Here is a 27,552-nt window from a genome sequence, read left to right as displayed (position 1 = left end):
ACGTCATCACGCCGCGACGAGGAGAAGCTACCTGTGCGCGTCCTTCATTAGCTCCGTCCGTGTCAACGAGCTTAGCTCAGTCATTAGTCTTTAGAGCACGTTCTTAAAGAGTTATTTTTGTAGACTAGGAACAATATTACTCATATCTTTGTGGTTTCATGAAGTGACAAAAGCGACAACAGCGGCGGTCGGTGTGAGAAAGACTTCATTCAGTGAGTATCATCTGAGTTACTAGAGACACCGCTAACATTACACAATTTTTGCAACTGCATTGCTGTTCAAGGAGACAGTTATTTGTTTATATTTATGTATACAATGTATACAGTGTAGTGGTGTCGTATTGTCAAGAGTATACTGTCAGAATACTATACCAATCAGTTTCAGGAGGCTATCTGTCTCATCTCTTAAACCTAAGTCGTGCTTGTATGTCCCACCAGCCAATCAGTTATGACGGCTCCAAACTCAGAGCAGAGGAAGGCTTGCTGGGATGCCAGGGATCATCTGTGGAAATGTCTGGATGATAACAATGACCAGGCTGCTTCCTGCCAGAGCTCCCTGACCGAGTTTAAGGCCAAATGTCCTGCTCAGTGGGTAAACTATGCCCGTTTTATTTCATTCACACATGGAGTAAAATACTGCAGGCTTGTGGCTCATCTTTCCCATCTCTGCTAACAGGTGAAGTATTTCACCAAGAGGCGAGAGTTCTTGAAATACAAGGAAAAGTTACAGACAGAAGGATTCACCTTGACTGAAGACCCTAAGCAGCCCTCCTAACCAAGATTGCTTTAGATCAACTGACTTTTTTTACACACTTGAAGGTCGTGGAGGGATTCGTAACGATATTGAGGACAGAGCATCGCACCTCTATTTATTTGTACAGAAATGAAAGCTGCTTCACCAATCAAAAATGTTCTGTTCTGTGCTGGGAATACCCAGCTCAACTAGTTTCAGATACTAAATAACAGGAAACAAGAAGAGACTTATGAGTGAATTCACTTTTCTCAATCGGTATTGATTCCACCATCTCACTGTCAATCTGTACGCACATTTCTGTTGTTTGTGTGTGCGTGTGTGTTAAATAAAGTCTTTTTGCTAATTTGATCCATTATGAATTCATAACAAGTAAACGACAGGACAAAAGTTTGGAAGCAAGGTCCATACAGACCAAAGATTTGGAAGTAACTTCAAGTTTCTGTTCACAGTGCCTTCCTTAAAAACCAGCAGAGTTATATGTATTTTCGGAAGTGTTTACTGCATGATCAGACTTTGCTTTCATTTGTTTGAAGTAAAGGGTATCACGAAGAAGGAACATTACCACTCCATCCTCCAGCATCATGCAGTTCCATCTGGACCAAGACTTGTGTGTCAAAAGTTTGCCTTGCAGCTAGATAATGACCTTAAGTATTCTGCCAAGCTCTGTCAGGGTTACTGAGGCAAAAAAAGAAGAGGAAGGTGTTCTTCAAAAGATAGTTTGGCCCCCTCTGTCTCCAGACCTCTCCTATTGAGCTTGTGTGGGATGATTTCAGAAAAGCACATCCCACAAATCAGCAGTCCCTTATTGATGAACTTGAGAAAGCATGGAATGCATTTCTTGGCAATTACCTTAAAAAAAAAAACTTGTGGAACGAAGGCCTAGTATACGCCATACTGTTGTTAAAGTTAGAGGAGGTTACTTTGAAGAAAGCAAAGTCTAAGCAAGAAATACTTAAATACCTGATAATTACAGTAAAAAAATATCTTCTGATAAGTTACTCTCTATATAATCATGTTCATTTTGTTGCAAAGTATACCGCTGAAACTCTGATCTTTTTTGTACAAATTTGATCTTGCTTCTAAAATTGACCTGTAGTGTATCTGCATATAAAAAGCATATGCACGACAGGTCACTGCTCAAGATTTCAGAGGATCAATAACCATGATTAACAGTGTGAATGATAAGGGTGTCTTTGAAAATAAACACAGTAATACTACTTGGTTTCCAATATTTTATTGTTATACGTGTTACGTTCTATTTTGAAATCCTATCACTGGTTCGTCTCTGACACGAGTATGCATAAAACAAAACAGTAAACACTATTTGGAAATGAAGAAAGGCATATATTAAAAATCTGTATGTATTTACAAAGGTGTGTGTGGCTTCTGGGTCGAAGTTCACAGCTGCGATACATGCAAACTGAATAAATTACAAAATAAAAGCATGCACCTCTGATTCTGACTATGCTAAAATCTCTATGTACTAGCGCAGTGATATACAAGCCGCAGTTAAAATTTGTGTAAAAATATAAAACACATTTTTGACATTTTTGCACAGTACAGTGAATTTTGAGTGTGCAAACCTTTTTACCACCAGACAAAAGTTCTATTGTCATTTTACAGCTGATTGATCAAAGTACTTTACCATACAAACCTGTCTATGGTGCACTGAAAAATAGCTCACAATTGACTTCATGTCTTCACTGAATATCCTGCTGAAACAAATGTGGGAGAAAAAAAACATTTTTTTTGTGTGATTTCACCTTTCCTGGCTATGACCACAGGTGTTTGTCTGTTAACAGCATTATGCAAAACCAACTAGGGCTGATTTCCCTGACACTTGGTTGAGTGTTGCAGCATCTTCCAATGAAAAACCCATAATATTTTGGGGCAGATCCAGACTTGCTTCTCTTTCTTTAATGTTGGACAAAATCTATCCATCAATCCATTTTCTTGCGCTTATTCCTGTTGAGGGTCGGGGGGGGTGGGGGCTGGAGCCTATCCCAGCAGCTACAGGTGAGAGGCAGGGTTCACCCTGGACAGGTCGCCAGTCCATCGCAGGGCCAACACATAGAGACAGACAACCATTCACACTCACAGTCACGCCTACCCCAACTGCATGTCTTTGGACTGTGGGAGGAAGCTGGAGTACCCAGAGAGAACCCACGCAGGCATGGGGAGAACATGCAGACTCCACACAGAAAGATCCCCTGCCCGAGCCAGGACTCAAACCCAAAACTTTCTTGCTGTGAGGCGACAGTGCTAACAACTGAACTGTGCCGCCTGAACAAAATCCTTTTAATTAAAAAAAAAATTCATTCATTTCTGAGGAAATATTTCATGGACCAACATGAAAAATGCAGGCCTGTAAGAGAGTTGCGTTTGGATCTTGTAAGAAATAAATTTATAGGTTTGCTTTGAGGATAAAGTCAAATTACGTGATTCATACAAAAATTCACTTTCATGATTAAAAATCACCACACCGAGAAATCCAAACATCTGATTTCATCAATCTAATTCTGAAAGGTCATAGGATTTGAAATTCAGATAAACCCATCAAAGCTAACCAAAACATTTCATCAAGGAGAGCACATACGGTAACAACACGCTAAGCTAACGAACACTTAGCTGCTCTCTCTGAGTCTCAGCTCCCCTGAAGCTCAGTTCGACAAATGAGTGATTAAACTTCTTCTTTGTGAAGCTCAATCAGCAATCTCTGCCGGTGAGGACTGAAAGTGATTTAAGGTGGATGTTGCTCTGCTCAGAGGTTACAGCAAGAGTGGCTAAGCAAATGGTAAAGGCATGGTGGTACTGCATGGTTCACAGTATGATTGCTAATAAAATCAGCCGCAGAAACTTTGGTAAAGGCATCAGTCAGATATAAAGATTTGTTAAGAACCAGGCAAATAGCAGCTTAGAATGTGGACAACATACAAGCTTTCCATTTAGATACTAAATATACATTCTTATCTTTCTAGAAACAGTACAAAGACTCCCAGAAGATAATGAGTATGTCTGAAAAGCTTCAGAAAAAGTATATAAGCAGCCATAGAAGAAGCCCCTTTTCATGTATTTTTCTTGCATTTTCGTGATACTCCACCAAAAAAGTCCTAACAAATTGTCTTGAGCTCAACAAGACATTTTTTTCCTTCCAATAAGTCTTTGTGACTTCAAAATGCATAAAGGTTGTCGTTGCTAACAACAGTAAAACTGTCTAAAAATGTTTTCAAACTCTTGAGACCCATTATCTGCTATAATCCACATTTTCTTTATCTAGCTGTATGCTCAGTTATCCACAAGCACTTTGGTTAGAGCTAAAAAACACACACACACACACAAAAACGGGGATAGGTCTGGCTAAGCACTACTATGAGCAGGAACGAGTGAGTTTGTTGAACTGAACAAGCCAACTTGTCGCGCCAGTGCAGAAAAAATTTCAGGTATTTTTGGTCAAATAAAAGTGCTGATAAATTATTGAGCATATGGCTGGATAAAGTAGATGTGGATTATACTGGTTAATACACTTGCGGGTGTAATTTTCGGACAGTTTTGATGTTGTTAACCCTGCATTGCCTTTAGCTTGAAGCTTTTTAGCATGAAGCTAAATGCCTGTGGCTGGCACTTCCTGCATTTTGGAGTCACAAAACAGTGACGCAGGAGGGTAAAAATGTTTTTGTGAGCTTAAGACCACATATTTTTAAGTAACTGGAAGGCAAAATATGCTTTTGGGTGATGTATCACTTTTATACAGCAGTCTGTCTTTCAGCAAACCAGCCCACCATGTTGCATTGTACTCGCTCATCAAGCGCAATACATTCACTTTAAGTGCAGCAGCAGTTTAGCAAGCATGCTGGAAAAAGAGGCTTTCTTAATCTTGCCTGATATGCCTAATAAGGCACCATGTGGCACTGAAAACATATTTCAGGCATCTTCTAAAATCATTGTTTCTATCATTAATTAAAAAATGCAACAAAAAATCAATTCTGGATCACCAACAAATATTTCTGTGGCATTTAGTGATTCAGGAAAAGAGAATCCCCGTCCAATTCTAACGGAGGTAAAAAGGTTTTTGCAGGCGCTCCTATGACATTATGCACTCCTCCTGAATACTAGATAGGTGTAGCCCATCTAGAGATCGTCCTCTTCTTCTTCTCCTCCTTCCCTCCCTCCATCCATCCATCCTCCTCCTACAGGTCCAGTCAAATCAGCCTAAGAAAAGGTGCAACTCTGACCCCAACATCCGCTGGTGACTCATGTCATTTTCTTTGTGTCCTCTCAGGAATTCATCACCTTCTGCTACTGACTCCACTCTACCGGTGGTTATAAGTTTCCAGTGACATTCCTGGTAACTGCCCATGCTGGGAATTCAGTCAGGTTGAAGAGGGGTACTCCCCACGTGGTGATGGCCAACATCACCACTGCCACGCCAATCAGGTTCACACCAAAACCTGCTTTCACCTGAAGAAGCAATAGAGAAAGAGGGCAAAAGACAAGGATTAAACTGCAAAAACTAGGCGAATAGGCTTCTCATTTTGCAGGTTTGCCAAGAGTTAAATTAAAATCTCCATCCCTCTGACACAACTTTGACACACTGCCCCCCGCCAGCCTTTTGATGCTGCAGGTGCAGGAAGAGCATGTGACTAAGTGTGTGTGTGTGTGTGTGTGTGTGTGTGTGTGTGTGTGTGTGTGTGGGTGTCGTACCATGTCGCTGATCTGCACGTGGCTGTAACTGAACACAATGGCGTTGGGGGGGTTCCCCACTGGAAGCATGACCCCAAATGACACGCACATAGTGGAGGGGATCAAAGTGTGGAGTGGGTTGATGTGTAAAGTCTCTGACTGAAGGGGGGGGGGGGGGGAGCAGGAGAAAAAGAGGGAAGAGAAAGGGACAGGAAGATCAGCAGCAAAAGAAGGAAAGACGGGGAAGAAAAAAAAGGAATGGCATTGTTATATAACATTTCAATCACCTGCATGACTTCACAGCACTGTTTGTCAAATATTACCTGTTAACGTGAGCTTTCCCCATCATTAGTTTAGGAACACGGGGGAAGCAAATTCATTGTAACATTGTTGTAATTTAGAAAAGCCCAATGTGAAAATTTAGCCAAAAACAAAAGGGGTTGACCAGTTCAAGAAGGTATCGTTGCTGTTAAATATGCAAACCCTTTGAGTTTGGCGGACTTGTGCAGTGTGGACCAAGGAGGAACCCATTCAATTTTTACATCGGGTTACGCTGAATTCCACTTGTAGGAGGTACAGTATGTATTCTGCTGTCTAGTTTTGATGTTAGGATGAGGAACAGTCAGGAATGACCAACCAGAGGACCTCAGGCTGTATTCAGGCTAAGAAGATCAGGGATAAGAAAATCAGATATGTAGCCCCCTAATGAGTCTTAGAAACAATCATTAAAGTTTTGAACTCCACTCCATAACTGACTTCAGGCCCATTAAAAAATTGGTATGCTGGGCTGTCCTGTTTGAGCTGATGATGACTGCAGCACTTTAAATCAGCGGAGGGTTGTTTTGATTTGTTTGGGGGTTTTTGCAATGGGAAGGCACTGGAAGACTAGAAATACCACATTCATGTTGAATGTAAAGTGTACTTGTCACTTTGTGGACATTTGTGTCAAATTTGAATGAATTCCTTTAAAGTGGAAATTCCTTGATGGAATTTCAAGGATATCTAGGATATCATAATCATGTGCTGTGATAATGACCTTGACCACTGATCACCAAAATCTTTTCATTTTGAGTACCAGTGGTCATTTGTGCTTTGAAGAAATCCCACCAAGGTTTCTGCTGAAATAAGTAACATTGACAGGGGACCTACCTGATCAATGCTCATCAATTTTTGATAACTAATTTGCGTGGGAAGGCGTGTGAGTCATACCAGTGCAGACAGGATGGGCAGGAAGACAGTAAGAGTTGCTGGGTTGGAGGCGAACTCTGTGACTGCTGACACCAGCAGGCAGGCCAGCAGGGTGACGGCCCAGGGAGGAAGCCCACTCATGGGCTCCAGCTGTCTGCCGATCCACACTGACAAGCCGGACACCTGCACACACACAGAATACACAGCGACCCCCAGCAAATACAGTCAGTCTCAGTCAGTTAAACAATGCTTTATTGATTTCCTGATGGAGAACAAGAACACGTTGCATTAAAAACGGGGGATAAATGCAATCCAGACATACAAACTCAGACTTTAGTATTGCTAATTTATGAATGCAGCATTTAAATATGTTGTATTTTGTGTTCGTAAGCTGGATGTCAGCCAGGGTGAGGGTGCAATAATGCTACCATATCCAATGACGCAAAGTATTCATGATTTTTGTATCAACTTTAACATTGACATTTAAAACAAGTTTTGGAATTTTACAATTCAACCTGCTACCAAAAGCATGTTTTAGGACATTGTGAAGTGCAACAGTAATATCATCACTATGACCATGGTCCTTATTGATTATATGGCCTTTCACTCTCTGTTCTTCCCTTGTTCAATACACTACAAAATTAAATCAAATATCATACATTCGATAGCTTGTTGATGCTAAAATTCTACTCTCAAATTTATTTTTTATTTGCTGATTTGCTGTAGTAACCAATTTCCACTGGTGGGTGGTGCTGCACTCAAATCCCCAATCATGAGGGCGTTTTTCAGAGAATCTTCCAAACATACGCACAAACACATGTACGTTACCTTGCAGCCAGCTGCCAGTGCGTAGCCTCCTCCCACCAGGATGACAATCTCCCATGGCATAAGTCTCTGGAAATCCTTCCACGTGATCATAGGAGCCAGTGGGTCAGACTTGGAGTCTTCATCAGATGAAACAAAACCAAAGAAAGAATGAGCTGAGATATTAAAATAGAGATTTGTCGAACCAAGAGTGAAAAAAACGCTGTTTCGAGTATTGCAATGTCTATGTATCATTTTACACTTCCGTCACGAAAGATCAGGACGATAAAAGTATTATAAGGGTTGAGCATGTTTCAATTCATTGCTCCTCAGTGGTTGAATCCATTTGATTTTAGCATTCTGATTAAATTAATAAATTAAATGAAATTGCCCTTATTGAAGTGTAGTTCAATTCATGTGGATGTTTTCATCTATTTGGTTTTCCCTTTCTGAGATTTTTTATTTACAAAAACCTCACATTATCATGACTTAAAATACTTTTCCAAGTATACTTTGTGCTCCTTTGAGTCCCAGTTGAATGTGACAACAAGATGATGTGCAAACTCATCACGCCTCTATATCTTGCAGGTGTGGTAAAACCATACCTGCCAAGTGGCTTGAGGAAATAAACCAAACATTCCATAGATTCTGTATATCCAGAAATGTTGGCATGCACCATCCTGACCTTTTTCCTTACAGTCGGGGGAGGATGAGGAGAAGGGTCGCCTGGCAGGGATGAGGAAGAGCAGGAAGCCCAGGAGGACAGATACTGTAGCATCAGTGCGATAGCCTTTTCTAAGGGAGGGGGAACACAAATGGAGAAAAGACTCTTGAAGATCTTATCATTTAATTAGTTACCATGAAGTTCAACTTCCTGTGATTATGAATTGTTTACATGTTCAGTGTATATACGTCATCTCAAGGTATCACTACTGACTTTTACCTTTCACCATTTTTTTAAAGAGACATTGCAATGTCTTATCAAGTTTACTGAGTCCTCAGGTACATCTTACTAACACACAGCTCTACCAAAAGCCCTCAGTCACTTGTTAGTGAGAACAACAGCGCGTGCGGAGACACGATGCAACAATTTGGGTACTTGCTTCTCAAAAAGTGACGTCCAGCCGGGAACAAAACCAGGCTCTCTGGTGAACCACAGTAGAGTCATCAGAATGAAGAAAACTCCGGTCACAACCTCTGGGTAGCTGGGGATCAAACACAAACCATAGAAACCTTGTCAGTGATAACTGTGCTCCTGATGTCTGGCTGTGCGAGAGAAATGCATGCACACATAGGTTTTAACAAGTAAATATAATCCCTTAATCAAATGTTACAATTATATGACCATACAGTACACTACCTGATGGTTCCCAGCTTTTTGTACTCCTCCTGGATCCTCATCTCTGACTGCATCTCTCTATCGGATTTACGCTTCTGACTCAGTGAGCATGTTTCCCTGAAGCTGAACACACAAACACACACACACACACAGCAATGATATTGTCACCCACATAACAACCCAACCAAATGGCGCCAAAACAACTCACCAGAGTCTAGAACAGAGGGATTATATGGTGAGTCCATAATGAATGGAAGTGGACACATACGACACACACACCACCATAAACACACAAGCTGTATTGTACGGCAAAGACACACACTCACTTGCATCCAAGGAAGAGGAAATGCAGCCAGAGCCATGTGAGGACCAGCATGATGATGGCAATGGGGAAACTGAAGATAAACCACGTGCCAAAGTTGATCACCTTTGCATCTGGATAACGGCTGCAATGATGAACATATTAATAAAGGAGTGAAGGTTGAGAATCTGTGTGTATATGAATGTGTGTGTGGGGGGGGGGGGGTGGGGGGTTGTATTTCATGAAGAATTTTATATAATATTAACTAGAAAAGCAGCAAGGTCATGGAAAATGTCTTAATGCATTGTGTATATGTTTTTTTAAATGTCAGAAATTAGTCCCAAAACCTGCATATAAGTTAGCATTTTTGAACTTTTGATTCCCTTGTACTGTAAAAGCCAGTGGTTTTTCAATTATGTGTCTGAACATTCTGAATATCATTTCTTTTTATGGCAGAAGATAATTCAATAAATATGGCATTCATGAATTTTGAACCTTGTATATGTCTTACAAAGTGTGGTTGCTTACAACTTGGTAAATAAGGACATTATCACACCGTGATGTTGAAAACACGTACCCATGGTGTAGTTCATCCTAGTCTTAGCTTTTCTCCCATCGCGATTGCATTCATGTTTAAAAGTCCATATCAACAAAATTGATGTTGATATATGAAAATTATGACATGGAACAAAACCTGTAAATCTCTTAAACTTTAACCATTGTAGATCAAAGCGAAGTAAAATCTGGTCAACTGGACGTAAGTTTAAACTTACGTCCAGTTGACCAGATTTTACTTCGCTTCGATCTACGATGACCTGGATGAATGAGAACCTACACAGACATTTAACCATTGTAAAAAAATCCCATTGGCTTTATGTCAAAGGGCCCCATAGTGATGCTAACAGGCTGGCCTACAAAAATAGGTTGTCTCTGTCACTCTATAGATGTTATAAATTAATGTTTAACTCTTTCCTGGCTGAACCTGGTGACCTCTAATGGCACTCATGGTGATAGTAATGGGATGCTATCAAGGTTAAAAATAAGCCATCAGGCTCCTACTTTGACCTCTGGAGTGTTTGCTTTGACTGACAGCTGTTGTCATTCTCGTCTTCTTATCTGTGCAGCAGCACCGCTGACTCACCACACTGATAAGAGGTGCCTCGGTGTGTGTGTGTGTGTGTCGCTCCTTTGTACCGTGACATAAAAATCAATAGGAATTGTAACGGCTGGCATGAACTGGTATGTTAAACTGCCAGAACAAAGGACACAGTTGAAAAAAATGTTTTGTCTCCCTTGCAAAGTTGTTCTAATGCCATTGTATTGCATTTTAAGGCATTTCTATATTTTTGTTGCAAATTTTGGGATACAATATGGAACACAGAAGTGTAAAGTTGAGCCTAAAGAAATCCTAAATGTAACATCCTTTCTGCAGTTCAGTGCTGCAAAGGATAATCCCACACATTCTCACATTCCGGTTGACAATATACTTTAAAAAAATGTTACTGTTTAATAATGACTCTTATTTTGCCATACACAATAAAGATGTGTTTTCAGTGATATATATATTATTTTTGGGGATGAAGAAAGAATAAAGTAGTTAGTAGCAGAGGCAGTAATGGTGGCAGTCCGTTGTCATTTCACAAACTTTCTTCTTCAGTCTGTGACACTTCAGCTGTTTTTACAAATGCATTGTTTCGAAATGAGTACATTATGAATAAGGCGGGCAAATAAGAAAGATGGTTTAAATAAAATTGCACTTGATCATGTATCAGCATGTCTGTCTGAGGCAATCATTTTTTCCCAAAGCTATTAGAAACCACAAGCATCATTGCTGCGCGATACTCTGAAACACTGTCAGAAATGTTTCTATCGGTGAAAACGTGACCTCTCATTCTCTGTAATACAAATATAATTATATCCATTGTGAAAGTCATCAAACAAACTATCTATGCAGAGTAATTGTTTCGTACTGATCAGCTGTTTTTCATTCTGAAGTGTACTTTAAGCACTCCTCCACCACCACTGTTGTATCATTCAAAGCTGCAAAGGTGATAAAGTGTGTTTACCTTGACACAGTGATCAGGATAAAGGTGATGATCCCAAAGTTCTGCTCGTACCTCATAGCCCTTATGCACTCTATCACTTTTTAATAACAAAGTTCATTATGAATGTGTGATTTTTGTAGCACTGGATCTCATCCTTTCATTTGACATGGCTGACTATTAGATACTGCTCAACAGTTTAGAAAAGTGTGCAGGACTTTTGGGGAGTGGGCTAATCTGTATCAAATCATACCTAAAATTTGGGAACAATTGCATACATTATGAATCTAAGTGTTCAGAATCCCACCTGGAGTTCCTCAAGGATCAGTTCTTGGGACTAGTGACATTCAAAATCTAAATGCTCTCTCTTGCTCAGATTATGGAATATTATAGTGTCTTATCATAATAACTAGTTGTGCAGATGGCACACGACTGTACCTACTCTACATGCTCACCATATGACTAAAGTCAGTTCCTTACACTCAACAGCCAAAATTTTAAACAACTAAACGCAGACAAAAAACATTAAGTAGGATACTCTTAATAAAGAGGGTAAATGGGGCAGACCGAACTTCCAGCAACTGAATGGTCACTGGTTTGATGCTCACTTCCCCCAGTTTGTGTACAGTGGTTAAATTGATCACTTGCCCTTGTCATACTTGATGGACTTTTTGCAAGCAAGGACAAAGACTGGCTGACCTGAACATGCACACACCACCACCAGCCTAAATACCAATAGACTCTCTCATGTACTGTATGTAGCTCAAATATGGGCTGCTTTTTGAATGTTTCTTTTTTTTTTTTAAGCCACCTAAATTCCTATTCAAAGATCAAATTTTGGGCCTCTTCATGACTGAGCTCTGTTTGATTGTTGTTCCTGACACACACCAAAATCAAAACCTGACCTTTGTCATACTAGCTGCAAAATGAAGGAGGTCCTTGAGTCAGGATTAGAGCTGCGGCTGGTGGAAATCGGCTCTGTGAGGACTGCGAAGCCTGATTAGTTTGATCTCAGACCCCGTGTGCCCCTCAGACACTCTGTTAACATGAACTGACCTGTACTGCAGCCAAGAAATCAACCACGCTTTAAACTTGTTTACAGTATGCCTGAGCTGAGTGCTTCTACTTTTAAAGCTGTTTTTATATGCTGATGATGATCTTGTGCACCTACGTGTTAAACTGCTCCGCAAAGATGAGATTGGTGGAGGTGCCGGTGATGGTGATGAGTCCGCCGATAGTTGCTGCATAGGTGATGCTGAGTGACAGGCATTTACAGATCATGTGATCCCTCTTGGAGGGATACTGGGAGTCTCTCCTGGCCTTCACCCGCTTCACATTTGGGATTTCAATGGCAACCTGACATCAAGGACAGGAAAGAGAAGAAAAGCTGTAAAGGATTTGGTTAATTTACGAAGTAAGTGATGAAGGAGGGAGGAGTGTTTTATTCTAATTCTTCCTTTCTGTGTATTAGAGTATTTATTTTTTCAAACCTGAGCTAAGTGTCCATTGGTGTGTGTGTTGAACTCCTGGTTCAGGTTTGCATTCAAACCCAAACCATTGACTTCTCCAGTCTTCATCCGACAACAATTTTAAAAAAGGAAAGGGAGAATTAGATTTTTTTTCTGCACCACTGCCTTTTTTTCATTTTGTTTTATAAACATGACAAGAAAAAGTCTCACCTCGCTAAGTGTAGCAAGTTCCTGTTTAGTGCAGTCATTGCTGGAAGCACAAGAGAAGACGAAATCAAAAATTAGATTCAAAAAAAGATGACAAACTGATAATAAATGCAGAAATTCATACAGACATTATCACTGAGAGTCTAAACATAAGAATGCATAAACATTTGGTAAGTCTTATTTCAGGGAGGGAATTTTCTCTTTGGTAGTTTTCAGTATCCCATCCATCCATTGTTTTCCGCTTATTCCTGTTAAGGGTCGCGGGGGGGCTGGAGCCTATCCCAGCATCTACGGGCGAGAGGCGGGGTTCACCCTGGACAGGTCACCAGTCCATCGCAGGGCCAACACATACAGACATTCACACTCACATTCATACCTACGGTCAATTTAGAGAATCAATCAGCCTCGTCCCCAATTGCATGTCTCTGGATGGTGGGAAGAAGCCGGAGTACCCGCAGAGAACCCACGCAGGCACGGGGAGAACATGCAGACTCCAGAGAGAAAGATCCCGTGCCCGAGCCGGGACTCGAACCCGGAACCTTCTTGCTGTGAGGCGACAGTGCTGACCACTGCACCATTGTGCCGCCATTTATAAAAATAACTGGCATATTAACATGTTTTTGTTGCATTTATCGAAAGTACTATTGGCTTTGGCAAAGGTCTGTTTTCATTTTTTCATTGCTGTTCCATTTCCTGTCTTATTTTTTCGTTTGAGTGACTTGAGTGAGCGATTTCACCTGGCTACAAACATACCTGTCGTTGCGATACAGCATCTCTAAGTGGTTCTTTTCCAGGTTTTCTTCTTTGTCTGAAACATCTGTAGACCACAACAAAATCATCCACTACGGCTGGATCCACTGTCTCATTCTGTAATTACATACACTTCTTAAATTTTACCAAACTACTGCTGCACTTTCCATTTATCTTACAGTATACAAGAGCTTTACACAATGTTATCACCATCTGTTTTGCAGTTAAAAAGGCATACCACTGTCATCCTTGGTGACCTCAGCAGTTTCTGAGTCATTGTTGCTTTCCACCATGCCAGTGCAAATAAGCTGCTGCAGGACGGCCTCAGCAATGGGCATCACCATTGCTGTGGTGGATGTGTTGCTGAGCCACATGGACAAAAATACTGTACAACACATGAAGCCCAGCACCAACCTGTAACAGAAACAGTGAGGATCAAGGAGAGTTCTGGAGGAATTATTTAGAAATTTTCATAAAGTATGCAGGTGATATGTGTCAGACTTGTTCAACCACTCAGAATTCATAATAGGGAGTTTTCTCTTTTAATACTTTATAGAATGTGTGAAAGTGTGTGTGCTGCTCACATGCCGGGCTTGGCTCCTGCGATCATCACCATGCGCAGAGCGATGCGTTTGTGCAGATTCCATTTCTCAATGGATGCAGCCAGGCAGATGACCCCCATCAGCAGCAAAGTGGTGTCTTTACAGTACTCTGCTGCCACCTGAACACACACACACACACACACACACACACACACACACACACACACACACACACACACACACACACAAGTTCAAATTTTAACATATAACAAGGAAAAAATTTAGCAGTGTAAAAGCAGTTGTAAATGTTAATGGCACATACTGTACATACGTACATACATAAATGTGTTTCATGTTCCAAAAAGGAATAATCATGTTGCTTGAACCAAAACACAACAACAAACAGCTCTAAGATGAAGGCCTTTCTTTCCCGCCTTCACCCATTTCCCTACTTCCCCCACCTCTGTTTGGATCAGTGCTTACAGTTTGCCATTTGTTCTTTTTAATCTGCTGTGCTTCCCACCCACAGGGTTCATGGACTCACTGTGTTGCGTAAGACTGTGTCTCCTCACCTCTCACCTAATACCTGCAGGACTTCACACACTTTTTACACACACACACACACACACACACACACACACACACACACACACACACACACACACACACACACACACACACACACACACACACACACACACACACTCATATCCATCTGTCCCTGTTTCATTTTAGTATATACACAGTAGCTGAAGACAAGATAATTAAAGGGGAATGAGATGAGAGAATGTGAAAACAGTAAAATTCCTCATAAGAACAACATCTGGGTAGTCCAGATGCACTTTAATTAAGGTTGGGTACCATTCCCATTTGAACTGATACGGGCATTACCATCTGGTAATCGGTCCTCATTACCCAATTATCCATTTTTGGTTCCTTACTTTCCTACAAAGTTGTCATTTCGGTTATAGAAAAAAGTCCAAACATCTCAATTTTGAGGCATGCAGCTAACATTAGCATATCAAGCATGGTTCTCTCTTCAGACCAGGTGTTTCCTCAGATATGATGCTCTGCCAAATATATGCTGCAGCAAGTTTTAAAGTGATAGTTCACTCATATAAATACAGCAGATGCGCGGCATAGAATGGCACAACGAGACAAAGGAACAGTTGTGCTGAACAGAGATGGTGTTTGGAAAGCTTGATGGCAAAATGAAATGACATCGTTTTTATTCTTTGATTACCGGTAACCCCTCTTTGTGGGTTGTCCAGATCCATCTCAGATTTGGTTGGAAATCCCTCAAGAACTTGGTGATGTAAAGAATGTGTGTTTCCATTTAACAGTGTTACTATGTTGAAGTGGCCAACTTTGCTATTGGCCAAAAAAACAGGACACTCAAACAGAGCGGAGGTATTCGTCTGGTCTTTCAACTAAATTCATAAGTTCCACATTCAACGAATGTCACCTGAATAAGATTTTATTTCCAGTGTGAGTGATCATCCAATAGGAATTAGTGTTTATCATTTAATGTGTTTTGTTGTAGATACACACGCATAACACAGGTATCCAGCACCAGAGGGTTCCTCTTGAAAGAGGAAAGGGGTTTTAGGGGAGAGTGAACGTACCATAATAGAATGAAAATGTTGCATAAAGCTCTCTGCTGGCATATTTCTGGAACACCTTCACAAGAGGCTTACAGAAGTGTTAACAGGCAGCTTTGTCATTGTCACATGAGGCGTACGGCTCAGTTTTTATGTAATACTGATAAGAAATGTGAAGGAGGGGGGTTGAACGGATAGCAGACGCAGACTATATCATATAAAAGTGATGATACTATCAATAAAAGTCAGATCAATTGGTGTGCTGGTGTATGCACATATAAATGGATGTACTCACATGGAGAGTGATAATAGGGAAAACGATGAGGTTAATGAGGCTCTTTACATGCTTTGTGACAGCCGACTGACGCAATAAAGTAACACCACATCGTAAAACGCTCACAGAAAGCCATTTGCATCCAAGAAACCTCTTAAAAGAATACAGAAACAATTGTGTGCGTGCGAGGTACTTAAGGCTTTTCTGAAGAGCATCCTCAAAGCAACACACAGCAGCGCAGTTCTGAGTACACAGAGGCCTTTATTCCTGATCTGGACTTACTGTATATCTGCATTTATAGCAGTCTGGTCACATGACTCACTCTATCCTGGCAGTCACGTTAGCTCAGTTTTTTTTTTCCCCCTGCATTGCAGTTAAGCCCTGATTTACCGCCTGCCCTGCATAACTTCTGTGTTTTGCTCACTTCTTCAAAGTTTGGCACACTGTATTATTAAAGTCAGAGTCCTTGTTTCACCTTGATTGGTGATACCTCTTCATATCAACCTGGGACGTTATGGTACATAACTAACCAACTGAAACGAAATATACGAAGAATACGTCTTTAATAAACAAGCTGTACCCTTAAGCACATACACAGGAATACCAATATACCGTGAATACTGTTATTTTCAAAATACTTATTACAGTAAATGAAACTGTGCCACCTAAAATAAAAACACAATAAATACGAGAAATCAAACCATTTCCGTGTTATAGCTCTGTGATGCTTCCTCCAACTCGAGCTCAAATATTCACAATTAGCTGCTTACAAGATAATAAGGACATTTTCAATTAATGCACACTAATGCAGTTGATAATGTGTGTGTAAGTTTTTGTAGTTCATAATACAGCCTTTCAAACATGGAACATTTATTTAAGTTGTCTTTCGCTTATCCTGTTTAAGCGTCGTGGGGGGTGGAGCCTATCCCAGTGGCTTTCGAGTGAGAGGCGGGGTTCACCCTGGACGGGTGACCAGTCCATCGCAGGGCCAACACAGAGAGACAGACACTCACAGTCACTTTATAGTATCGATCAGCCTTGCATGTCTTTGGACTGTGGGAAGCAGCTGGAGTACCCGGAGAGAACCCACGCAACAGGGAGAACATGCAGACTCCACACAGAAAGATTCCTTGCCTGAGCCAGGACTCGAACCCGGAACCTTCTTGCTTTGAGGCAACAGTGCTAACCACTTCACCACCCTGCTGCAACGCTATTCCTACTTTCATGTACTATCAGTTTTATTTATTTATTTCATTTGGTTTGTTACTTTAACATGTTGGAAGAAATCATTTTGAGGAAATGGTTATTAGTATATGCAGAGATCAAATACAAGGAGTTGGTGATAATCTAATTTTGCTTTGAAAGATATGATGTGAGTGTAGTGATCAGTGACTAACCTACACAAGGCTACCACCCGACTCTGGGGATAACAGAAGAAGTTTTAGCCTGTTTTTCTATAATTTAAAAACAACTATTACGGAAATTATCAGCAGTATAGCAAATAAATCTGAAAAGCTTTCTGCTGTCAGACGACAAAAGAAACAGCAAACACCCCTGCATCATCAATATAAACTGACGCAGGCAGAACATTTCAGCTAATTTCTACCAGTTACGGTGTTGACAGGATGTAGAAACATGAAAAGTCCCTCGCCAGATGGTACCATTTACAAAAACCAGCTATGATGTGGAGAAATACAGCAACATAAAAGTAATCGTATTTTTTAACATCACAGTCACATGCTCAGGTTATTGAAAGTAACAATAACATACATGTCTTATATTTTGCCACATACAGTACCCTCGCATGTCAAGTGATGTCAAACCTGCTGATTTTGAAAGAAATTCTTAATTTTGCCCATCCAGGGTGTACCCCGTTTCTCACCCAGAGTCAGCTGGGATAGGCTCCTAAATTGAATAAATATATTACTGTCATGGCACAGGACCCTGCTCTTTCTCATACCTCATTTTAAGGTTTAATTAAGGGTAATACACTAATTCATTTTGTGGAAAACTTCCAGCCAGACTCACCTCACTGGACTTGAGTACCCCAAAGAGTGGGTAGAGGAAGGCAGGGACCAAAGCAGCAGCACCCAAGGGAACAGCCTCTGACACCCAGTAGACTGCCGTCACCATCAGCACGTAGGCACAACATGCTTCCTGCGACAGAAAAACACACAGCAAGGAACGGTGAATACTTCATCTTCTACAAATGAGACATTATGAGAATGCATGTGTCAACCTTGTTCATAATGCTATTTACTTCTTTTGTATTTGAACATTCCTGGAACACCAAATTCTATATTTTGTTGTCAGAGATAGTTTAGCCTTGTTTACAGTTTTAATGCTAAGCTACACTAACTGGAAGCTTTGTGTTCAGACAAGCGGAAGATGATGGAAAAACAGTAAAACGTGCACACAAGAATTCTAAAACCTACACTGACACTTAACAAAGTAGTTCTGGCCCGATGCTTCCAGGGATTTGAGTCATAAGTAAGCTAGTAGACGGCATTTTTTATTTTTAAGAGTGTTAAAGTGTGCAAGTATGTGACGTAAATTGGGATGATGGGTTTGTGTGTGCGCGTGTGTGTCCTTCCCAGTAAGATTCTTGAGAACAAACACACACATGCACACACTGATGTTGCATTAATCTGGTTATGGTTATATAATATCAACAGAACAGCCTCTCATGCTGCTCTTTTGCAACACTAGCAGGCTTAGTGACAGCAGGTCCAACTTTAATGAGGAGTCTCGTGACCTTCTGAAAATTACCAAGACTTTTGTTAAACTTTTGCATCACCCAAAGTGACACGTTCGTACCCTCTAAATAGAGGAGGACCTCATTTTTTTTTCCACTAATAATAATTGTGTTACTATTGACTTAAATACTTGATGTTACCTCAAGAGTTGCTAAGCAAACCCTGAACTTGTTGTCACAGAAATAAACAGCAATATTTGAAATACTGAATGTTTTTAATTCATGTCTATTTTACGCTGATGCTTTGATACGGATTCTTCTACTAATGCCTCTCACGTAACATCAAACAGCAGCTCCTTCTTCTGATGCATGCTGTGTGAGCTCGTAGCACTTTTACGTAAGAACATCCAGTAAAACATCTTGCCAGCGGCAGCTCAGTTAATCTGAAATTAATAAACCCAGAGGGGGAGAATTAGCTGTAGCACTTGTTCGGACATGTTTATACCTCACAGCCTTTTAAACCAGATATCTTTGTCTTTAATGTGATAAATCAACTGCTATGTGTGGTACTTGGACCCCCTTTAAGTTAGTTATACCTCTGCTGTCTAGAATTTAAATTAGATTTTGTTTTGAGGTTTAAGGACCCGCAGTTTATTGCGGATGGATTGCAGTCTAGATTGTATTTAGACTGTTAAACCTTGATACCGTCTTACTATTAAAGTGGTTCAATGAATGAAAATGCAAGATAATTCGATAAAAGGGATTCTTAACCCTCAATAACATTCATATAATTATGCTTTCAAGAAAGAAGCTGGTTCCTTTTTTTTTCCAGAGGATCAAAATCTAAAAGCCAGACCCAATATCCCACTGATTTTTGATGAACTGAAGGACAAGAAATTCTGAACACTGAAGCTCCCTTTTCATGCAGTTTATTGCTGCATGCACATGATGTGACATTTTGAGCCAACGCTTTTCTTCAGACTTAAAGGACATATTGAGATGCTATGTTTAAATGAGCCCAGTAGAATAACGTGGCTATTTTATGTTGTGATAATGTTTCCAGTTTTCCCACAGTTTGACTGCAGTTTACATGTCTGTCCTTTATAAATGTACATTAATTGGATTTTGCGTAATTCCAAAATAAAACTATTTTTCCATCCATCTTCTTCAGCTTGTTCCTAGTAAGGGTTGCGGGGGTGGGGGGGTGGAGCCTATCCCAGCGGCTACGGGCGAGAGGCGGGGTTCACCCTGGACAGGTCGCCAGTCCATCATAGGGCCAACATAGAGAGACAAACAACCATTCACACTCACATTCATACCTACAGTCAGTTTAGAGTATCAATCAGCCTCGTCCCCAATTGCATGTTTTTGGACTGTGGGAGGAAGCTGGAGTACCAGAGAGAACCCATACAGACACGGGGAGAACATGCAGACTCCACACAGAAAGATCCTGTGCCCGAGCCGGGACTCGAACCCTGAACCTTCTTGCTGTGAGGCCACAGTGCTAACCACTGCACCACCGTGTAGCCTAACATAAAACTAAGCCTATTTCAATTGTAATAGCAATATGCCCTGATGTTTTCCTGTTATGCGATGGGGAGCGTCTTTATTTTGTATGGGTGTATTTTATAACATAAAACTATAATAGATCAATGATGGCATTATTCTTTCTGCTGGTTATCATATGACCTACTGGGCTCATTTGAAATGACATAAAGAGACATCATTTTTAGTCAAAAGAAAAACATCAGACTCGGAACGTCACTCAATCGTGTCAATGCACCGATAAATTATTCTACACTTTTCAGTTTGGTGAAGATATTTGTGCTCAGAGCTGCTGGGGTTTCTCAGTTTCTCAACTGCTTGGATCAGCATTGCAAAATTTGCACAGTTTCAGGAAATGTGACGTAAACAAGGACTAGGCTTGATAAAAAGATTAAAGTAGAGCACAAGGTTTGACTCTTTGAAGGAAGACGGTAAGGATAAGTGGGCAGATAAAAATGTAACAAAGGCGGGTATATAAGTAAACATTATGGGACGGAGATAGATAAAATGGTCTGAATCAGCAGCAGCTGATTATTGATTATTAGTCTCTGGTTATCAGAGGATAGTTACACAACAATTTCAAAAAGATTCTCAAACCCTCATCAGTCATTCCACATCTTTGTTCTAGTTTTGTAAATCAAAGCAGAAGTGCCCATAAGCAGGAAGCAAGGAATTATTTAGCTTAACTTTTAACCGAGTGAACAGATGTCTTGCTGTTTGAGGGTTACTTTAAGGTCACATCTGATTTTGAAATAATGCAAAGCACTGATTGTAGTTAGAAAGGGTATAAAGGGTCATAGGTCTTGCAGATTAAAATAATTAAAATGACATTATGACAGGAAGGTTACAGATGATAGTGCACCCCAAAAAAAAAAAAAAAAAAAAGTCAAGGCGAAAGTTCACTTCATGTTTTGAAAGCTCCAAAAGTATGCGCAGGTTGCCTGAGGCGAAATGGACAAGGAGATTGTGTCTGCACTACATTCGCATTGTCAAGGTTAACAACTTGTTTCCATATACTAAGTATGTGTTGTTTTTCTTTTTGGTGCTTCAATGTGTTTGTGAAGTTTCTCCTCTTGGGGTTTATTTTTTGGTCCCCTATTTGTCTAGAGTAGCCTTCTTGAAAAAAAAGATCTTATTGTTGAAAAGGGAAAAAAAAAACAGCCCCCATGGCCAGCTAAACAGAGAACAGTTCTATTGCATTTTCGGGGGGGGGGGGGGCTTTTATGAAATTAAAGACTCCAGATATGTAAATGCCATGTTCAGTCAAGACTTTACAACAGGTATGTCTTTTTTTATCTCCAAAACAGAGGCACAAGATATAAAAATCAATAAATAAATCAAATAATAAATATAGAAAAGAAGTGAATACATAATTAAAATCTTATTGGAAGTCATGTGTGCCCAAGGAGAAGGCAGACTGACATTCATATTCTAAGTAGCGTCTGACCAATATGGGATTTATACAGCAGAAAAAAAATCACCACCTTTAGCAATATGTGAATTTGATGTGAATTTTTGTGCCGGACTGAAAATAGACCCTTTCTATGCTCATTGTGCACCAATTGTAAAATCGATATGATTATGTAAAGGTAGAAGGCTTATTTCTTAAACATAAAATAATCTATGTAGCTCCCTTTAACGAATTTAAATAACATGAATTTTTTAAATAAAGTCCAAAATAAAATAGTAAAATAAAAAAGGCGGAGGTGCCAGAGTGCTCTCTGCTGGACACACGATACGTTACACCATTTTGAAATAATTTTTAGGGTTGTTTTCTTCATTTATGTACTATAGAATGTTTTTTTGATATTGGTGCACATCGGAAAACATGCACTCTGATATGATATATCAGTCATATTCCCGTGATTGACCAAGACAGACAATATGTCGGTTTAGCAATACATCCATCGGGTCCTTATTCTAAATTGATCCGCAACATTTGAGTTTAAAGTGCGATTCAAATTAGGAATAACATACTTAGACAATGCAGTTGAGAATCAAATGACTCTGGTGTTTATACACTTGAGTTGGAGGTACATGAGACGAGTGCTACCTTGTGCAAATGCTTATGAATTAGCCATTTTAACAGTAACTGCAGTATCCACTTTTAACGCGTAATTACTTTATGTGGTCGTACCAGTACTCCTTAGATTAATAATTTCTCATTTCAAATTATTTAGTTGATTTTGAGAGGATGATGTTAGCCTGTTTGCCAGATAGCTCAAACTGAGATAATCTTCACTTATCAGCGTTAGCATGAGAATGCTAGCATCTTTTATTTCTGTACCTCTGTGGAGAAGCTCGAATGTTTTCAGTGTGTTTTTTCGTATCACAGTCTGCAACATGTCGGTCTTAATCCATCTGATTTAGAAACATTTAGATTTTTTTTTTTTTTTTTTTGGCCCTCAAACCGTTGACAGGCCTGTTTTTCTGTCACAACATGTAAAACAAGGCCATTGATTGTCTCATCAACCCGCTCTTATCTGTTATAGGCTTAGGAAATGGAGATGATTGCTAGTTAGGGGGAAAATAGACACAAAAGGAAAGAAGCTGAGGTCACTGCTACTCTGGATTCACTGAACCAATCAGTAGATGGCTAGAAACCTCACACACACACACATATGCGTGCACGCGCACATACACATACACACACGCACATGCACACAATCTATGTTCTATTCAGTTGCCAAACACAAAAAAAAAAAAAACAACAGAAAGAATTTTAGATCAACTTAACCTACCGGCGAACTTCCTTTCTTCTGTTCCCAGAATGGATTAGGATTTTTGAACTCAAACATGATCCATACAGTACCATCGAGTGTTATGATAAACCTTGTCTATGAATGAGCACGAGCATCAACTGCTAAGTGGACAGCAATCACCTGTGCTTTCCAGGTTTGACAGGAAACTTTCATTTATGTCATGACAATAATTTGGGTTAAACTGATAACTGATTTATTCAGGAAATCAGGATTTTCAGCATGATTAAATATTGTTTTTACACATGAATCTTCAACTGTTTCAATGTGACAAATCTATTGAGATAGGAGAGTATTTATCTGGTCCAAGGCAACTGTTTACGACCTGGCACGTTGCGCTCAGGCCCAAATGAAAGCTGCACATGATGTTGAGCGGGCCTTTGCACCTCCACACACAAGATTTGAAAAGAACTTCTCCTTCTTCCTTGGCCCATCCTAGACTCCTCCATCAAGTTTGGGGAAAATCAGATTCACAGTTTTTGTGTAACACTGTTGATAGACAAACACCACCAAAAACATGACCTCCTGGGTTTATAATCTGATTCGGCTTTAACATTATGAATTTTGGGATTTGGGGCCAGACAAACTTCATTGGGACACCCCTCTTCATCTGACCTGGCTTGACTACATCCAACAGATGTTCTGTTCTACTCCAGCTGGACACACAGTGCCACTACAAACACACACACACACACAAACACACACACACACACACTCGTGCTCAGAAACCCTGTCGCATTCCTAAAACAGTCTGGGGTCCCTGCTGGCGTAAGGAAGCCACGTGGGGCCAAACTCTTGTGGTGGTAGATGGATTATATAACTTAATTGCTTGGATTGTTTCTTTCTTTTTTGTTTGTGGTGAGGTTTTTGCACTTTTGGTCTTTCTTGGCCTCATCCTGCGCCGACAACTGGTGCCAAACCCCCGCCACCACTGACATAACAGCTGATTGGCTGAATGACAACTTGTGCAACATAACAGTTCCTTTTGACTATGAAAGCTCATTTATAACACATAAACACACACCTGTCACCGCTAAGATCAGTATTACATGTTGCTTAGTAACAAGTAAGACTGTGGAAAAGACGCATATTAAAGCTGTTTGATTGAAAATGTGCATTACCCGTCAGTTCTAACTTTTAAAACTAAACTTGAACTATTTTGAATTAACAATGAAAGAAGAGAAGACAATCTATAATACATCATTACATTTGCGTAACTTCATAAAAGATACCCAAATAGTAGGGATATTAACTGCATTGTCGTGTCAAATTCATAAGGACACCCAAGACGAAACATTGTACCACAAAGTTCAGTTCAGTTCTTAGTTTAAGCCTAAAACAAACACACACACACACACACACACACACACACACACACACACACACACACACACACACAGCTAAAACCAAAACAACAGTTTTTTACAGCTCATTTAATAAAAAATGTTGATACCTCACAAGAAGAATCACAATAAATACAGTGTCCATGATATGTCCCACTGCTACGTCAAACTGCAACAACAGGCCGTGCCCCAAGCCTCAACCCGACAACCGTAATCTCCCTCAAAACTGCACGTTTGATATATACAGCTAAAACAAACAAAATATTCTTAGAATGGGATGTGTATTCTTTTTAGTTTGAATGGAGCCAGGTTAGCTGCTGCCCCATGCTTCCTGGCTGTATGCTAAGCTATCTCCGTTGTCTGGAGTCTGTAACTCTGTAAAATAAACCAAGATCCCATAAAGTTGATTTGTTTCCTATTCAAAAATCCTCCTCTCAGTTGTTTCTGGTCCAAAATTGGTGTCGAGTAAAAAAGAAAAAAAAAAAACTTTTGTGAAGAGACGGTGACAATTATGCTCGTAAAAGCAAGCTAACAGGATACCAGTCCGCAAACAGGCTACTGCTTTGTGTACAGGTACAGTGCTCCATGGTAAATGGGCTCAATTTATATGGCGCCTTTCTGCCTTAGCGGCACTCAAGGCACTTTTCAGTGTCATCTCATTCACACACACACACGGTGAAGGCTGCCATGCAAGGCGCCAACCTACTAATCAGTACCAATTATGGATTCAGTGTCTTGCTCAAGGACAAGACACTGAACCAGCGACCCTTCGGATGCTAGACAGCCACTCTACCTCTGAGCCACGCCTCCATGTGCATATTTCACAAGACCAGTTGGTGGTGAAATGCTGACAAATTTATCCTCTTGAGTTTCTGTCTATCCACAAAGACATGCAGTACCCGACTGGGACAAAAACCGTGTAACATACAAAACTGACTTCACTTGCTGCATTTAAGCATACATTGCACTGATTTTCTAATTTAACTTGGCAAGGAAGTGATTAGTCAAATCACTATTGGTATAGGTAACAACATTATTTTGTCTGTATCTCATGCTGACAATTTATGGAGCAGTAACTTTGTAATGCAGAGCTGTGCAGACTGAGATAATTCTATTATTTGCACAGCAATTTTACTTGTCTGAGCTTTTGGTCTTCATTTATGTACTTATAACTTATTTATTTATTTTTCATGAAGAAAGCATGTGGCAGCATAGGAAATCCTTCAAACCAAAGAAACTCATGATCAGATATGAGTATCAAGTGGTTAACTCTCTTCCCTCGACCCCTCCTATCTCATCAGCATGTCGCGACATCTCCTCTCCACACTCGCGGCTCAGCTGATGACCAGGACAGCTTAGGACAAGCATTCATCAAAACACAAGACAGAGTGCCTTTTGATTGAACCCCCCAACCCCCCAACACACACACACACACACACACCGAGCACACACACTCTGAAATCCGATCAACACATTGCAGAAGCAACTAGGAGCCTCAACACCAACAGAGAAACTGGACATTTTCTTTTCTGCTGTACCGGATGATTACTAGGTATTTATTAGAAACTTTTAATAAAATTATCTATTTCAAATGATCTGATTTACTGATGTTTGATTAGCGGTAAGTGATTCCTTCTTTTAAATTGAAATGAAAAACATTTTTGATGTGTCAGATTTTATTATACTATACTATAAAAACTATACATATTTTAAATAAAAAATGTGTTAATTCTGTATAGTTTACTCGCTACACCATACACCGGTAAAATTCTAATTAGACCCCATACAATCAGATTGAAATTTCTACTTTCTATCTTCAAGAAATTACTTTTTACGGACAGTCGAACTTTTGTGTTTTTACTGTTATTTCAATGACACAAATATAAAATGTTTTACACTACAATCCACCGCAAAGCTATAGGTTTCTATTTCTACTGCTTATGACGGAGTATACCTCTTAAATAATCAGAATCACATCATATCGTAATAATAATAATAACAATTCCTCTTTTACTCACGCTGGTGGGGTGGATGAGCGGCAGGGGCAGCAGGGACAGCGGGATGAACACCACAAGGATCAGCTTCCTCGCCTTCCACAGCTTCCTGAACAGATCCATCCTGGCTGCAGCCTCCAGCCTCATGGGTGACCCGGAGCTCTGGGTCGGACCGGTCACAACTCAGCAAAAGCGTGTGTGAAAATAACAAACCGACCGCCGGCAAAGTCTCAAACCCGCGACGGAAACAAGAGTTGCAGAAAGGCCGAGGAAGGAAGGGAGGAATCACCCAGGAGCGCGTCAAGTTCTGGTTTGGCTGTGCGCTTTTACGCACAGACAGAAGTCGATGACTGGACCTGTGTGTGCGTCGATCAGGTGAGTGAACTTGCCCGAACTGGAAATGTTACTTCAACCGTATCTAAAGGTGGCGCCACCCGGTCTACTTTCTAGGTCCCCTGGTCCTCTGTGTGCTGATGCTGTTTGAAGCGTCAGGTGAGGCTGACTGCATATTTATGGCCTTTGATAGGTATGCTAATTAATCAGGGCTTTGCTCCACCTTTTGGTTGTGTCTAAACCAATCAGGGTCGAGTAAAGTTTTCATGGAGTTGCTATGTGCTTCAGGAGCAAAACTCCCCACACTTGATTTTAGTGGAAGAAGAGGTGACACAAAGAATACAGACTTTTAGTAGAACTGTTGTCATTTACTAATACATTTCAGAATGGCGGCTTTTTTCTTATTTCAATTTTGATATAGTATGAAATAATGAACATAAAAAATGATTATTTATATTAATGGCAATTCATTTAACTGTGAGTTTTGAAATTATATAATTCTAAAAAGGTGAGGCAGGTTATATTCTTTGTATCTTAATGCACAAAGACTTTTAAAATGCAACTATGGTAGATTGATGGGCCTGATGACTTGATGGGAAGGTTGACAGCCTCCGTAGTGTGTGTGTGTGTGTGTGTGTGTGTGTGTGTGTGTGTGTGTGTGTGTGTGTGTGTGTGTGTGTGTGTGTGTGTGTGTGTGAATGGATGAATGAGGCGCTTTATAAATAGCTAACATAATATGACAACCATGCTGGCACAGGACTCAGGGGCCTATGATAGCAGGCTGTCAGCTGCAAACTCACACAGCCCTCTAGAGGATCCTGAGTGTCAGTCACAGCAGCAGCAGCACTAGTGATACATGATGTCAGTTTATAGCACTAAAAACATATTATTCAAAAGAATTATCCACACAAACAAAATATCATTGACTTTTTT

General features: G+C 40.3%; 3 protein-coding genes across 6 annotated transcripts in view; 2 read left to right on the top strand and 1 right to left on the bottom strand.

Moving 5' to 3' along the window:
- coa6 (cytochrome c oxidase assembly factor 6) lies at positions 1-2,333 on the top strand. The gene is made up of 3 exons (XM_086201023.1): positions 1-212; positions 438-591; positions 676-2,333. Exons 2-3 carry the CDS (start codon positions 448-450, stop codon positions 772-774), a joined length of 243 nt encoding a protein of 80 aa, XP_086057149.1. The 5' UTR covers positions 1-212; positions 438-447; the 3' UTR covers positions 775-2,333.
- Positions 1,980-26,779, bottom strand: slc13a4 (solute carrier family 13 member 4). 2 transcript variants are annotated; one of them, XM_086201017.1, is made up of 16 exons: positions 26,311-26,779; positions 17,979-18,107; positions 14,118-14,254; positions 13,772-13,947; positions 13,537-13,600; positions 12,787-12,826; positions 12,598-12,678; positions 12,279-12,463; positions 9,091-9,210; positions 8,786-8,887; positions 8,529-8,630; positions 8,111-8,220; positions 7,450-7,565; positions 6,643-6,804; positions 5,455-5,592; positions 1,980-5,211 (listed from the first exon to the last, which is right to left on the bottom strand). In XM_086201017.1, the coding sequence occupies exons 1-16, from the start codon at positions 26,431-26,433 to the stop codon at positions 5,074-5,076; spliced, it is 1,923 nt and encodes a 640-aa protein (XP_086057143.1). In that variant the 5' UTR covers positions 26,434-26,779; the 3' UTR covers positions 1,980-5,073. The 2 variants fall into 2 exon arrangements, with proteins under 2 accessions (XP_086057143.1, XP_086057144.1); XM_086201018.1 differs by having other exon boundaries at positions 8,123-8,220.
- The window catches only part of LOC147262287 (uncharacterized), a 38,910-nt gene continuing 37,103 nt past the window's right edge, over positions 25,746-27,552 (top strand). For 2 of the 3 annotated variants that reach the window (XM_086201019.1, XM_086201021.1), the window contains exon 1: positions 26,317-26,661. The gene's annotated coding sequence lies outside the window, so the exon portion shown is untranslated. Of the gene's footprint in view, positions 25,845-26,316; positions 26,662-27,552 lie in introns of those variants that run through there. The other variant, XM_086201020.1, reaches the window with a different exon arrangement.

Source organism: Aulostomus chinensis, chromosome 4 (assembly GCF_037954235.1).
Source record: "Aulostomus chinensis isolate RoL2024-O1b breed Wild chromosome 4, RoL_Achi_v1.0, whole genome shotgun sequence".
Lineage (NCBI taxonomy): Eukaryota > Metazoa > Chordata > Actinopteri > Syngnathiformes > Aulostomidae > Aulostomus > Aulostomus chinensis.
The sequence above is the reverse complement of the archived record's forward strand: the minus strand, read 5'-3'. Positions and strand labels throughout refer to the sequence as shown.

Coding starts and splice junctions, on each gene's coding strand:
- slc13a4 (XM_086201017.1), bottom strand. CDS start 26,433: ATGAGGCTGGAGGCTGCAGCCAGGATGGATCTGTTCAGGAAGCTGTGG. Junction 18,108..26,310: donor CGCTCATCCACCCCACCAGC/GTGAGTAAAAGA, acceptor TTTCTGTCGCAG/GAAGCATGTTGTGCCTACGT. Junction 8,888..9,090: donor TTCCTCTTCCTTGGATGCAA/GTGAGTGTGTGT, acceptor TTGTGTGTTCAG/CTTCAGGGAAACATGCTCAC.
- coa6 (XM_086201023.1), top strand. CDS start 448: ATGACGGCTCCAAACTCAGAGCAGAGGAAGGCTTGCTGGGATGCCAGG. Junction 592..675: donor CCAAATGTCCTGCTCAGTGG/GTAAACTATGCC, acceptor CTCTGCTAACAG/GTGAAGTATTTCACCAAGAG.